This window comes from Ranitomeya variabilis, chromosome 1 (assembly GCF_051348905.1).
Source record: "Ranitomeya variabilis isolate aRanVar5 chromosome 1, aRanVar5.hap1, whole genome shotgun sequence".
NCBI classification, from domain to species: Eukaryota; Metazoa; Chordata; class Amphibia; order Anura; family Dendrobatidae; genus Ranitomeya; species Ranitomeya variabilis.
This window is the reverse complement of record NC_135232.1, coordinates 724291223-724304552: the sequence shown is the minus strand read 5'-3', so window position 1 is coordinate 724304552 and position 13330 is coordinate 724291223. Positions and strand designations below refer to the sequence as shown.

The following is a 13330-nucleotide window of genomic DNA, read 5'->3' as shown; positions in this document are numbered from 1 at the left end:
CCGAATCATGTTCTCTGGGGTCTCGGCTACCCTCGGCAACCGAGACCCCAGAGAAAATGCGACTCTGGGGGGCGCTATTCACTTTTTCCACAGCGCCGTTAATTAACAGCGCTGTGGTTTAAGTACCTTTAGCGGCCGCCGTTAAAAGGCGTATCGGCGGTCGTTAAGGGGTTAAAGACGTTATCATATGAAGTGTAGTAAGTTGCATAAAGCTGGAAATATCTAGCAGAGACCCCCAACAGAAAAATTTAGGACCAAATTAGGTTTAAAACATATTTGTGGGACCACAAGGAGTTTCCAATCTGCAGGACAGTATGGGGCAGTCATGAAAAGGTTAAAACGCACTGAGCAGTTGTTCATCTCGTTGTTTTCTCCGGGGTTGGACGTAAGTGGCGTTGAAGCTGTCAGTGATGAGAAGCGATGGTCGACTGATCATCTCCAAAGAGCAACCATTCAAGTGTCTGAGGAAATAAGACATGAAAAGCTTTATATTCCATGATGCTAGACCGAGAGGATATGCAGCAGGGTTCCCATCATACTACAACCCTCATCAGTGACCGGCTTACATCTCCCTCTTGTGATTAAAATCCACGGCGTACACAATCTCTTCCTCTCCATCCTTTACGATTTTCCATATGGTTCCCCCGATCATGTGACCAGCTGGCAGTGGAGTGATGGACAATCCATGACCTTTACCTGCAGAGAAAAATAAATGGTGTTCACTGAACAATCTCTTCAAAAGGAGCTCTAAACCTACTTAACTGAAGCCAGCAGTGTAAAGAATGTTTTGTTTTTTTGTTTTTTTAACGATGTCTACACAGCAGCACATTTTTATCTAATATGTTTCTTATAGTGTTGGCATCAATTTTGTTTTTTTTATTATTATTTTTATAACTAAACCACATTTATATATTAATATGGCCGCCACAATCAAAGCCACTTGTCTCTACAATTTATCTGAATTGTAGCCTGCATTTTAATCACTCCAAAAAAGGTTTTTATTACGCATTCATTTTAAAGGTATAAATCCTTTATTTCTAAAAGTTTAGACTCCCCTTTAATAAAATAATGATATTAAATAGATGTTCTCAAGGGAAGCTCTTCGAGGAGGGTCCTGAGTAGAAAATCCTTCAGCCTATGATTTTCATGTGACCTAATACAGAATATATAATTTCCAAATTGGGGAGGACCCCAAATAAACCCTCACTAGAAGACCATAAAATGTAACTTTTATTTCTATAGGCTTAATGTCCCATACCCTGACGACGCAGCTAGTGTGGTAAAACAACAGGCTGTGGTTTCCTCACCCTCCCCAGTCCTTAACCCCGCTGCCGGTATCTGTCATTGTCTGCAGCGCTGATGTCATGAGGACAGCCAATACCTGGGCCCAGGAGCTTTGACAGCTCACACAGTCCACAAACATACAGGAGCTGATTGGCTGCAGCGCTGTACAGGAGACATCAGTGCAGCAGGAAATATAGGGATTTTTGTGTACTCACCATAAAATCCTTTTCTCCGAGCCAATCAGTGGGGGACACAGGACCATGGGTGTTATGCTGCTGCCACTAGGAGGTAACACAAAGAATAGCTCCTCCCCTGCAGTATACACCCTCCGGCTGGCTCTAAGTGAACCAGCTCGGTAACAAAGCAGGAGTTTAACATTTAACAAGAATGAACTATGTCAAAACAAAGTCAACACAGAAAAAAAACAAAGCCAATACTAACAGGGTGGGAGCTGTGTCCCCCAATGATTGGCTCGGAGAAAAGGATTTTATGGTGAGTACACAAAAATCCCTATTTCTCCTACGCCTCATTGGGGGACACAGGACCATGGGACGTCCTAAAGCAGTCCCTGGGTGGGGAACAATCCACTGCAATTGCTCCTTGTACCCACAAGTTACAGATGCGGCACTGCCGCCTGCAAAATTCGTCTGCCGACGGACGCATCTGCCGAGGTCTTAGAATGGACATGGTAATGTTTTGTAAACGTATGCAGGCTGGACCAAGTCGCAGCTCTGCAAACTTGTGCTGCCGATGCCTGGTGCTGGATGGCCCAAGACGCACCCACTGACCGAGTAGAATTGTGAGGGTGATCTCTTTAAGTGAGATCAATATGATTGCTTGTACCTGACCAAATATAAGCTGAGTACTAGCTTAGAGGCCCAGAATGTATCAGATTCACAAAGACTGTTACAAACTCCTCTCTCAGCAATGGCTTATTCACAACTGCTTTATTATGAACAAAGGATAATACTGAACACAGGAAATGGGGGAGGTCGCACAACTTCAGAATAGTTAGTGTCACTCTGATTGGTTCATTCCAAGCTTCATTTCCAAATACGATGTATTCCAGTGCCTTCACTCCTGCATTCCAAAGATTCCTTCCAAGACCGTTTCAAGGATCAACAAGGCAGCTTCAAAGACACAATCGCTATCATGCTACATTATATCTGAACTGACTTATATAAGGTTTAATAATTGATTTCATTAGACATTTTCTCCTTCACAGAATGATCCTTAATCCCTGCTGGGACAGAGTGACCTCTGACTCGGTAGGACTCATTAATAGCTGAGGAAATCCACTTGGCTATCGTAGCTTTGGAAGAAGCTAGACCTTTCCTTGGCCCTTCCGGGAGCACAAACAGGGCAACTGATCTGCAGAAAGACGTCGTCCTCGAGACGTATCTCCTAAGAGCTCTCACCAAGTCCAGTGTGTGAAGAGCCGTCTCGGTGCGATGTACTGGTGCCGGGCAAAGTGAAGGCAAGACAATTTCCTCATTGAGGTGGAAAGAGGAGACAACTTTCGGTAGAAAAGACGGGGATGTTCTCAAAACCACCTTATCTTGATGAAAAATGAGGAAAGGAACTTGACAAGACAAAGCTGCCAGCTCTGAGACTCGTCGGATGGACGTGACCGCAACCAGGAAGGCAACTTTCCATGACAGAAAAGACAGGGGAACGTCGTGCAGAGGCTCAAAAGGGGCCTCCTGCAAGACTCTGAGGACCAAACTAAGATCCCATGGTTCCAAAAGCATCTTATAGGGTGGCACCACATGAGACTCCCTGAATGAACGTCTTCACCTGTAATCTGTTGGCAATTCTACGTTGGAACAGGACTGACAAGACTGAAATCTGCCCTTTGAGAAAACTAAGGGCGAGACCCAAGTCCAAACCCGAAAGAAGGAATTTGAGGATGGAAGGAGTGGAAAATTCAAGAGGCGAGCATCCTCGGTCCTTGCACCATGAGAAGGTCTTCCAAATGCGATGATATATACGCATAGACGTAGGCTTTCTAGCGCTAATCATGGTAGGAATAACTTTCTGAGAGAAGCCTGCCTGTGCTAGCACCCAGGACTCAATGGCCATGCCGTCAAACACAGGGCCTCGGAGTTCTGATGGTAAATGGGGCCCTGAGACAACAGGTCTGCGCGATTCGGTAATCGCCAGGGGACATCGGCGACTAGTTGAACTAGTTCGGCGTACCAGGCCCTGAGCGGCCAATCTGGCGCAATAGAAGAGGAAGCAGGGGAAGTAGAAGAGAAAGCGGGGGAAATATGTACGGAAGCTGGAACTGATGCCACGAGTGAACGAGTGCATCTGCCCCGATGGTTGCCAGATCGTGGGACCGAGCTATGAAGTTGGGAACCTTGGAATTTAGCCGTGAGGCCATCAGATCCACGTCCGGGGTTCCCCAACGATAGCAGATCTGGTGGAAGATCTCCGGATGGAGAGACCACTCTCCGGAGTCAAGACCTTGACGGCTGAGGAAATCTGCCTCCCAATTTTCCACTCCCGGGATGTGAACTGCTGAGATCATTTAGCAGTTTTCCTCGGCCCAACGGAAAATGTGGCCTACCTCGGTCATGGCTGCCTTGCTGTGTGTTCCCCCCTGTCGGTTGATGCATGCCACTCCTGTGGCATTGTCGGACTGAATCCTGATGGGACGACCCGTCAGAAAGGGGTGGAATTGAAGAAGAGCCAACCTGATTGCCCGCATTTCCAGGATGTTGATGGGCAGGCGAGCTTCCTGAAGAGACCAGCGTCCCTGAGCAGTGTGATGGTGGAACACTGCTCCCCAGCCCAGAAGACTGGCATCTGTTGTCACAACTAGCCAATGTACTGGGAGAAAGGACTTCCCTTGATTCAGGGAGGACTTCAAAGTCCACCACCTGAGAGACTGTCTGACTCGCTGGGGAAGGAGGAAACGACGATCGAGAGAACGGGTTCCTGTCCCACACAGCCAGGAGAGCATGTTGTAAGGGGCGGAGGTGTAGTTGAGCAAATGGGAACGCCTCCATAGCTGCTACCATCCTGCCGAGGACTCTCATACTGAAACGTAGAGAGTGAGTATAGGGTTGGGAGAGCTTCTCGCTGTAAAGGTACCTTCACACGAAGCGACGCTGCAGCGATAGCGACAACGATGCCGATCGCTGCAGCGTCGCTGTTTGATCGCTGGAGAGCTGTCACACAGACCGCTCTCCAGCGACCAACGATGCCGAGGGCCCCGGGTAACCAGGGTAAACATCGGGTTGCTAAGCGCAGGGCCGCGCTTCGTAACCCCGATGTTTACCCTGGTTACCAGCGTAAAAGTAAAAAAAAACAAACAGTACATGGTCACCTGCGCGTCCCCCAGCGTCTGCTTCCTGACACTGACTGAGCTCCGGCCCTACAGCACAGCGGTGACGTCACCGCTGTGCTTTCATTTTCACTTTAGGGCCGGCGCTCAGTAAGTGTCAGGAAGCAGACGCTGGGGGACGCGCAGGTGAGTATGTACTGTTTGTTTTTTTTACTTTTACGCTGGTAACCAGGGTAAACATCGGGTTACTAAGCGCGGCCCTGCGCTTAGTAACCCCATGTTTACCCTGGTTACCAGTGTAAAACATCGCTGGTATCGTTGCTTTTGCTTTCAAACACAACGATACACAGCGATCGGACGACCAAATAAAGTTCTGGACTTTATTCAGTGACCAGCGACATCACAGCAGGATCCTGATCGCTGCTGCGTGTCAAACTAAACGATATCGCTAGCGAGGACGCTGCAACGTCACGGATCGCTAGCGATATCGTTACAAAGTCGTTTCGTGTGAAGGTACCTTAAGACTGAGATCTTTTCCGGGGGAAGAAGTACCAACCCCATGGGACGAGTCCAGTATCATTTCTAGAAAGGAAATTCGCTGAGACGGTACTGGGGAAGATTTTTTAAAGTTTATCTTCCAACCTAGGCGAGAAAGAGTATCTATTGTGATGGTCACAGCCTCCTTGCAGGTGCGGAAAGAGGGGCCTTTGATGAGGATATCGTCTAGACACGGTAACACCACCACACCTTGGGAATGAAGGATGGCCACAGCGGTCTCCATGACCTTGGTGAATACCCTGGGAGCGGTGGCGAGGCCGAAGGGCAGAGCGGCAAACTGAAAGTGATCTTCCTGAATTGCGAAGCGAAGAAACCTCTGGTGAGAAGGTAAAATAGGAATGGGGAGGTAGGCGTCCTGGATGTCTATGGATGCCAGGAACTCGCCTTTTTCCATGGAGGCGATGACAGAACGAAGCGATTCCATCCGGAACCGTCGCACCCTGACAAACTTGTTCAGCAGTTTTAGGTCCAGTATGGGCTGTACTGTACCATCCTTCTTCGGAACAATGAACAGGTTTGAATAAAAACCTTGAAACCTTTCGCTTTGAGGGACTGGGATAATAACCCCGTCTTCTTTTAGAGAGCTTATGGCCTGGAAGAACTCTGATGCCTTTGCCATGGGAGGAAAAGACAGGAAAAAACGATTTGGTGGAAGAGAGGATAATTCTATCTTGTATCCGGAGGACACTAGGTCGCGGACCCATTCGTCGTGAACGACCGAGAGCCACGCATCGCTGAAGGAAAGCAGGCGGCCGCCTACCTTGAGGGTGTCCTCCAGATACCGCAGGGAGTCATTGTGTGGGAGACCTGCCCGGTCTGGACCCTGACTGCCTAGGCCTGCCTCTCCAAGAAGGGGAAGGTTTGTAAGGTGTCTGAGGACCTATATCCCTCCATTGTGCCCGGCCAGGTCCAGAGGATGTGGAAGTACAGGACCAATTTGAGTTGAAGCGGGGGGGGGAAAAAAAAAAAAAAAAAAAAAAAACCGAGCCTGCTGCTGCTGGTTTCGAAAGGGTCTCTGTTGTGGAAGAAATTTACTCTTCCCTCCAGTGGCATCGGAAATTAATTGGTCGAGCTTTTCGCCAAAAAGGCGACCGCTCTGATATGGAAGAGAAGTCAAAGACTTTTTGGAAGCCGAATCCGCACGACAGTCTCTGAGCCATAAAGACCTCCGGATGGTGATGGCGTTTGCTGCTGCTTGCGAAGCACAGTTAGCAGCATCCAGGGACGCGGTAACTGGGGGGGGGGGGGGGGGGGGGCAAAACATGGGAAGAGTGCGACTGCTGAGGCTTCAAAGGCTGAACACGCCATATTGTCGTTCTGACGATCGGTTGGGTTTTTAATAGAGGCACCCTCCGAAGAGGATAAAATGGATTTAAGTAGCCAGGCGTAATACCGGAGGATCTACCAGGGGAGATTGAGACCAATCTTTTCTTAGATCCTGGGCAAAGGGATATTTTGATTCCATGGGCTTCTGCCCTGTGAATCGTTTATCGGGACGGATCCTGTGAGATTCAACAATTTCCTTAAATTCTGGATGAGTAGCGAATACCTTGTGAGCTTGCTTGGTCCTCTTACACGGCATGATCCGTTTTAGATAAAGGTTCCTCCTCAAGTTTCAAAGCCTTATTCACTTAATTAAGGCCAGGGTCACACTTGCGTGTGCAATGCGAGAAACTCGCACATCAATACCCGGCAAGTGCCGGTCCCAAGTGCCGACAGTAGTGCCGGGTATTGATGCGAGTTTCTCGCATTGCACACGCAAGTGTGACCCCGGCCTAAAGGGGTTTTCTGGTTTCAGAAATCCTGGCTTCAGTATGTTGTAAAAAAGAAAAATTGTTTTCCTTACCCTCTCCGCTGCTCCTAGTTTCTTTTCTCTCCTACGCCTCATTGGGGGGACACAGTACCATGGGTGTTATGCTGCTGCCACTAGGAGGACACTAAGTTAACACACAAAGAATAGCTCCTCCCCTGCAATATACACCCTCCTGCTGGCTCTAAGTGAACCAGTTCTTGCTTAGTGTCTGAAGGAGGCACTTGGGTCTGCTTTCAGACCCCACCGTTTTTATTTTTATTCTATTTTTTCCCTTAACGGAGCGAATGGGGGCGACGGACTCTTTCTAGGTTCCGATCTCCCCCGAATCATCAACAGGCAAGTACGTGGAGCGTTCATCCTGTATCCTTTCCTGCAACGTTGGATGCCAGCCCTGAGCTCACCTTACGGGCGACGGTTCCTTCGCGTTCCGATCTCCCCCCTACATAGCAGGCTACTACATGGAGTAGCCCTACATCTACCTCTCCTGGAGCCAGGTGCATAGCTGGGCATATTATGTATGGCGTCTGTGCAGCCCCCACTGCATCCCCACTGATATAGCGGATGACGCAAGGCGGCAGAAGCTCTCCACCCCCTCCCTGACTATGGCGACGGTGGATTGAGCACCGGCCCACAGCATCTACCATGAGTACACTGCAGGGGCCGAGGCGCTGGGGGGTCCTGGTCCCCGGGGAATGGAAGGTCCGCACCTCTGGCAGGGCATAAAACCCGGGTCCGTGGGTGGTCCGCAGTGTGGCGTTTCTACGACGGAGCTCCGCTCAGGATGGCACTAATAGCGGTCGCGACGCTGCAGGCCGCAACCGCAAGCTGTTAAAATTTAGTCCTTGGCTTTTCTCTTCATACAGGCTGGAGTTCTTGGCCACGCCCACCGGCAATTGCCGCCGCCCATCTTTTCTAGTGCTTCTCGTTCCCTGAGAAGCGCTCTCACAGATATCGGCGGCCATCTTGGGACACCCACAGCGCTGATGCTGCAGTGCTGCTCCACCTTTCCTAAATCACAGCCTTCAGGACCATACATTGCAGACTTCCCCTGGGGAGTCAAGACACAGGATCTGGGTAAGCTGCAGATACAAAGCTTAACCCTTCCCCTGCTAGTAAACGCTCTCCTCAAGGCTACTATGTCTCAATCAAGGCCTCACAAAAAGTCTGAGAAAACCCACACTGTATTTTTCGCTGCATGTACCTCTTGTAAGGTCTCATTACCCTGGGGTCACAATACTGCATTGTGCACAGCTTGTGAACCGGTGACTGTTAAGGAACCACCTGTTACGGATACCGAACCTTGTGAGCCTGGTCCCCCTGAGTGGGCTACCTCCCTTACCTGGTCTATGGCATCCTTGGCAAAAGCGTTAGACTCGTTCCGAGACCCTTCCTCTAATCAGGGCACTCTTACGGACGACGCTTCCGATCCTCAAAACCCCTCGTACTCTAGGGTTTGTACCTTGCCAAGGAGCTCTTACTCTTCCAGGAAAAGGACTCATGCCACATCCCCAGACCATCACCGGGTTTCGGGTTCTGAGAGCTCCATTTCTCGCTCCCCTTCCATTGGGGCTAGTAGAGAACCTGTTTCAGAGGACGATTCTGACATGTTCCTAGATCAGGAATTTCAGCACGATCAGGAGACTCTCGACTCTCTGAGTCAGTGAATAAGGCTTTGAAACTTGAGGAGGAACCTTTATCTAAAACGGATCATGCAGTGTCCTTTAAGAGGACCAAGCGAGCTCACAAGGTATTCGCTACTCATCCAGAATTTAAGGAAATTGTTGAATCTCACAGGATCCGTGCCGATAAACGACTCACAGGGCAGAAGCCCATGGAATCAAAATATCCCTTTGCCCAGGATCTAAAAAGATTGGTCTCAATCTCACCCGGTAGATCCTCCGGTATCACGCCTGGCTACTAAATCTATTTTATCCTCTTCGGAGGGCGCCTCTATTAAAAACCCAACCGATCGTCAGAACGACAATATGGTGCGTTCAGCCTTTGAAGCCTTGAAGCCTCAGCAGCCGCACTCTTCCCATCTTTTGCCGCTACATGTGTGGCTAAGGCTATGACCCACTGGGCTGAGGTCTTGTCTGCAGCGGTGCTGGATACCGATCTCCCCCCCCCGAGATAGCAGACCTCGCTACTCAGATAGCCAGAGCTGGAGATTTTGTAGTTACCGCGTCCCTGGATGCTGCTAACTGTGCTTCGCAAGCAGCAGCAAACACCATCATCATCCGAAGGTCTTTATGGCTCAGGGACTGTCGTGCGGATTTGGTTTCCAAAGAGTCATTGACTTCTCTTCCATATCAGAGCGGTCGCCTTTTTGGCGAAAAGCTCGACCAATTAATCTCCGATGCCACTGGAGGGAAGAGTAAATTTCTTCCACAACAGAGACCCTTTCGGAACCAGCAGGCTCGGTTTTTTTTTTTTTTTCCCCCGCTTCAACTCAAATTGGTCCTCTACTTCCACATCCTCCAGACCTGGCCAGGCACAACGGAGGGATAGAGGTCCTCAGACCTCTTACAAACCTTCCCCTTCTTGGAGAGGCAGGCCTAGGCAGTCAGGGTCCAGACCGGGCAGGTCTCCCACACAATGACTCCCTGCGGTATCCGGCCGCCTGCTTTCCTTCAGTGACGCGTGGCTCTCGGTCGTTCACGACGAATGGGTCCGCGACCTAGTGTCCTCCGGATACAAGATAGAATTATCCTCTCTTCCACCAAATCGTTTTTTCCTGTCTTTTCCTCCCAGGGCAAAGGCATCAGAGTTCTTCCAGGCCATAAGCTCTCTAAAAGAAGACGGGGTTATTATCCCAGTCCCTCAAAGCGAAAGGTTTCAAGGTTTTTATTCAAACCTGTTCATTGTTCCGAAGAAGGACGGTACAGTACAGCCCATACTGGACCTAAAACTGCTGAACAAGTTTGTCAGGGTGCGACGGTTCCGGATGGAATCGCTTCGTTCTGTCATCGCCTCCATGGAAAAAGGCGAGTTCCTGGCGTCCATAGACATCCAGGACGCGTACCTCCCCATTCCTATTTTACCTTCTCACCAGAGGTTTCTTCGCTTCGCAATTCAGGAAGATCACTTTCAGCTTGCTGCTCTGCCCTTCGGCCTCGCCACCGCTCCCAGGGTATTCACCAAGGTCATGGGGACCGCCGTGGCCATCCTTCATACCCGAGGTCCATCTTGGATTAGAAATCTATAGGGGCCCCATTTATCTTGACAACAGGGGTCTCTGGACACCAACTTGCAGCAGCTGTGAACAGAGGGGGATCTACAGGTCCTTCTCAAAAAATTAGCATATAGTGTTAAATTTCATTATTTACCATAATGTAATGATTACAATTAAACTTTCATATATTATAGATTCATTATCCACCAACTGAAATTTGTCAGGTCTTTTATTGTTTTAATACTGATGATTTTGGCATACAACTCCTGATAACCCAAAAAACCTGTCTCAATAAATTAGCATATTTCACCCGTCCAATCAAATAAAAGTGTTTTTTAATAACAAACAAAAAAACCATCAAATAATAATGTTCAGTTATGCACTCAATACTTGGTTGGGAATCCTTTGGCAGAAATGACTGCTTCAATGCGGCGTGGCATGGAGGCAATCAGCCTGTGACACTGCTGAGATGTTATGGAGGCCCAGGATGCTTCAATAGCGGCCTTAAGCTCATCCAGAGTGTTGGGTCTTGCGTCTCTCAACTTTCTCTTCACAATATCCCACAGATTCTCTATGGGGTTCAGGTCAGGAGAGTTGGCAGGCCAATTGAGCACAGTAATACCATGGTCAGTAAACCATTTACCAGTGGTTTTGGCACTGTGAGCAGGTGCCAGGTCGTGCTGAAAAATGAAATCTTCATCTCCATAAAGCATTTCAGCCGATGGAAGCATGAAGTGCTCCAAAATCTCCTGATAGCTAGCTGCATTGACCCTGCCCTTGATGAAACACAGTGGACCAACACCAGCAGCTGACATGGCACCCCACACCATCACGGACTGTGGGTACTTGACACTGGACTTCAGGCATTTTGGCATTTCCTTCTCCCCAGTCTTCCTCCAGACTCTGGCACCTTGATTTCCGAATGACATGCAAAATTTGCTTTCATCAGAAAAAAGTACTTGGGACCACTTAACAACAGTCCAGTGCTGCTTCTCTGTAGCCCAGGTCAGGCGCTTTTGCCGCTGTTTATGGTTCAAAAGTGGCTTTACCTGGGGAATGCGGCACCTGTAGCCCATTTCCTGCACACGCCTGTGCACGGTGGCTCTGGATGTTTCCACACCAGACTCAGTCCACTGCTTCCTCAGGTTCCCCAAGGTCTGGAATCGGTCCTTCTCCACAATCTTCCTCAGGGTCTGGTCACCTCTTCTCGTTGTACAGCGTTTTCTGCCACATTGTTTCCTTCCAACAGACTTACCATTGAGGTGCCTTGATACAGCACTCTGGGAACAGCCTATTTGTTGAGAAATTTCTTTCTGGGTCTTACCCTCTTGCTTGAGGGTGTCAATGATGGCCTTCTTGACATCTGTCAGGTCGCTAGTCTTACCCATGATGGGGGTTTTGAGTAATGAACCAGGCAGGGAGTTTTTAAAAGCCTCAGGTATCTTTTGCATGTGTTTAGAGTTAATTAGTTGATTCAGAAGATTAGGGTAATAGGTCGTTTAGAGAACCTTTTCTTGATATGCTAATTTATTGAGACAGGTTTTTTGGGTTATCAGGAGTTGTATGCCAAAATCATCAGTATTAAAACAATAAAAGACCTGACAAATTTCAGTTGGTGGATAATGAATCTATAATATATGAAAGTTTAATTGTAATCATTACATTATGGTAAATAATGAAATTTAACACTATATGCTAATTTTTTGAGAAGGACCTGTATTTACTTCTTTAGGAGATGGGCAGCACGGTGGCTCAGTGGTTAGCACTGCAGCCTTGCAGCGCTGGGGTCCTGCGTTCAAATCCCACCAAGGACAACATCTGCAAGGAGTTTTTATGTTCTCCCCATGTTTGTGTGGGTTTCCTTCGAGTTTTCCAGTTTCCTCCCACATTCCAAAGACATACTGATGGGGAATTTAGATTGTGAGCCCCATCGGGGAGAGCGATGGGATAAAATTAAAGAAAATTATTAGATGTAAACATGGGCCACTTCAGAAGAAATGAATGAATGCATGCTTGTGCCACACCCATTCACAACGGGTCCCAGAGGTGTGAATATGCCATGAATGTCTGAGCTAAAAATATCCCATTAGGACATCCTCAACCGCCTTTCTATAGAGCAATACAAATGAGAAAATATTCTCTCGCATCAGCTATTGACACGGTGGCCCCTCTCGTTCATGGCAGAGTGCGAAGTATCAATAGACAACCCTGGCACAATAACACCACTAAAAAGCTCCGGCAAATGTCCAGGGTTGCAGAGCGGCATTGGAAGAAAACACATTCGCAAGACGACTTGACTGCATTCAAACAGGTAGCCCTCGCATTTAAATCTGCTCTCACTTCTGCTAAACAGGCCTACTTCACAAACCTTGTATCCTCCCTATCCTACAACCCCAAAGTGTTATTCAAAACCTTTAACTCCCTCCACCGCCCCCTCCAACCTCCCTCATCCCTGCTGAGGGCTTTGCCACACACTTTAAAAATAAGATGGACCAAACAAGGCAAGTCTTCACTGTTTAACCACCACAACCCCTTTGTATACCAGACCAATGCCCAAACCCCATAACCTCCCTCTCCAAGATCACTGAAGGGGGGCTAATTATCTCCTCTCCAAATCACACCTCACCATCTGTGCGCTTGACCCCATCCCACCTCCTCCCCAACCTCACCACCACACTTATCCCATCCGTAACCCACCTCTTCAACTAATCACTAACTTCTGGCACCTTCCCTTCTGCTTTCAAACATGCCACAATCACGCCTATCCTTAAAAAGCCAACCCTCGACCCAACAGCTATGTCCAGCTATCGCCCAATATCGCTGCTCCCATTCGCTTCCAAACTCCTGGAGCAGCACGTCCACGCTGAACTTTCTTCCCACCTCTCATCTAACTTGCTCTTTGACAATCTACAATCTGGTTTCCGTCCCCATCAATCAACTGAGACAGCCCTGACCAAAATCACTAATGACCTACTTATAGCCAAAGCTAACATACAATACTCTGTACTCATCCTTCTAGACCTGCCATCTGCTTTTGACACAGTTGACCACTGCCTCCTACTACACATCCTATCCTCCTTTGGCATCAAAGACCTCACCCTATCCTGGATCTCCTCATACCTTTCCAACCGCACATTCAGCGTTTCCCACTCCCATTCTACCTCCTCATCCCACCCTCTCTCTGTTGGAGTCCCCCAAGGCTCTGTTCTAG

At 48.6% G+C, this 13330-nt stretch overlaps 1 protein-coding gene across 6 annotated transcripts in view; it reads right to left on the bottom strand.

The window, feature by feature from the left end:
* The window catches only part of CPSF2 (cleavage and polyadenylation specific factor 2), a 47462-nt gene that overhangs the window by 18504 nt on the left and 15628 nt on the right, over positions 1-13330 (bottom strand). For 5 of the 6 annotated variants that reach the window (XR_013216668.1, XR_013216661.1, XR_013216663.1 and 2 more), the window contains exons 5-6: positions 567-696; positions 346-461 (exon numbers count right to left, since the gene is read on the bottom strand). Coding sequence is in view for 2 of the 6 variants with exons in the window: in XM_077267884.1 (XP_077123999.1) it covers positions 346-461; positions 567-696 (246 nt within the window). In the remaining 4 variants the exon portion in view is untranslated. Of the gene's footprint in view, positions 1-345; positions 462-566; positions 697-1499; positions 1520-13330 lie in introns of those variants that run through there. The other variant, XM_077267903.1, reaches the window with a different exon arrangement.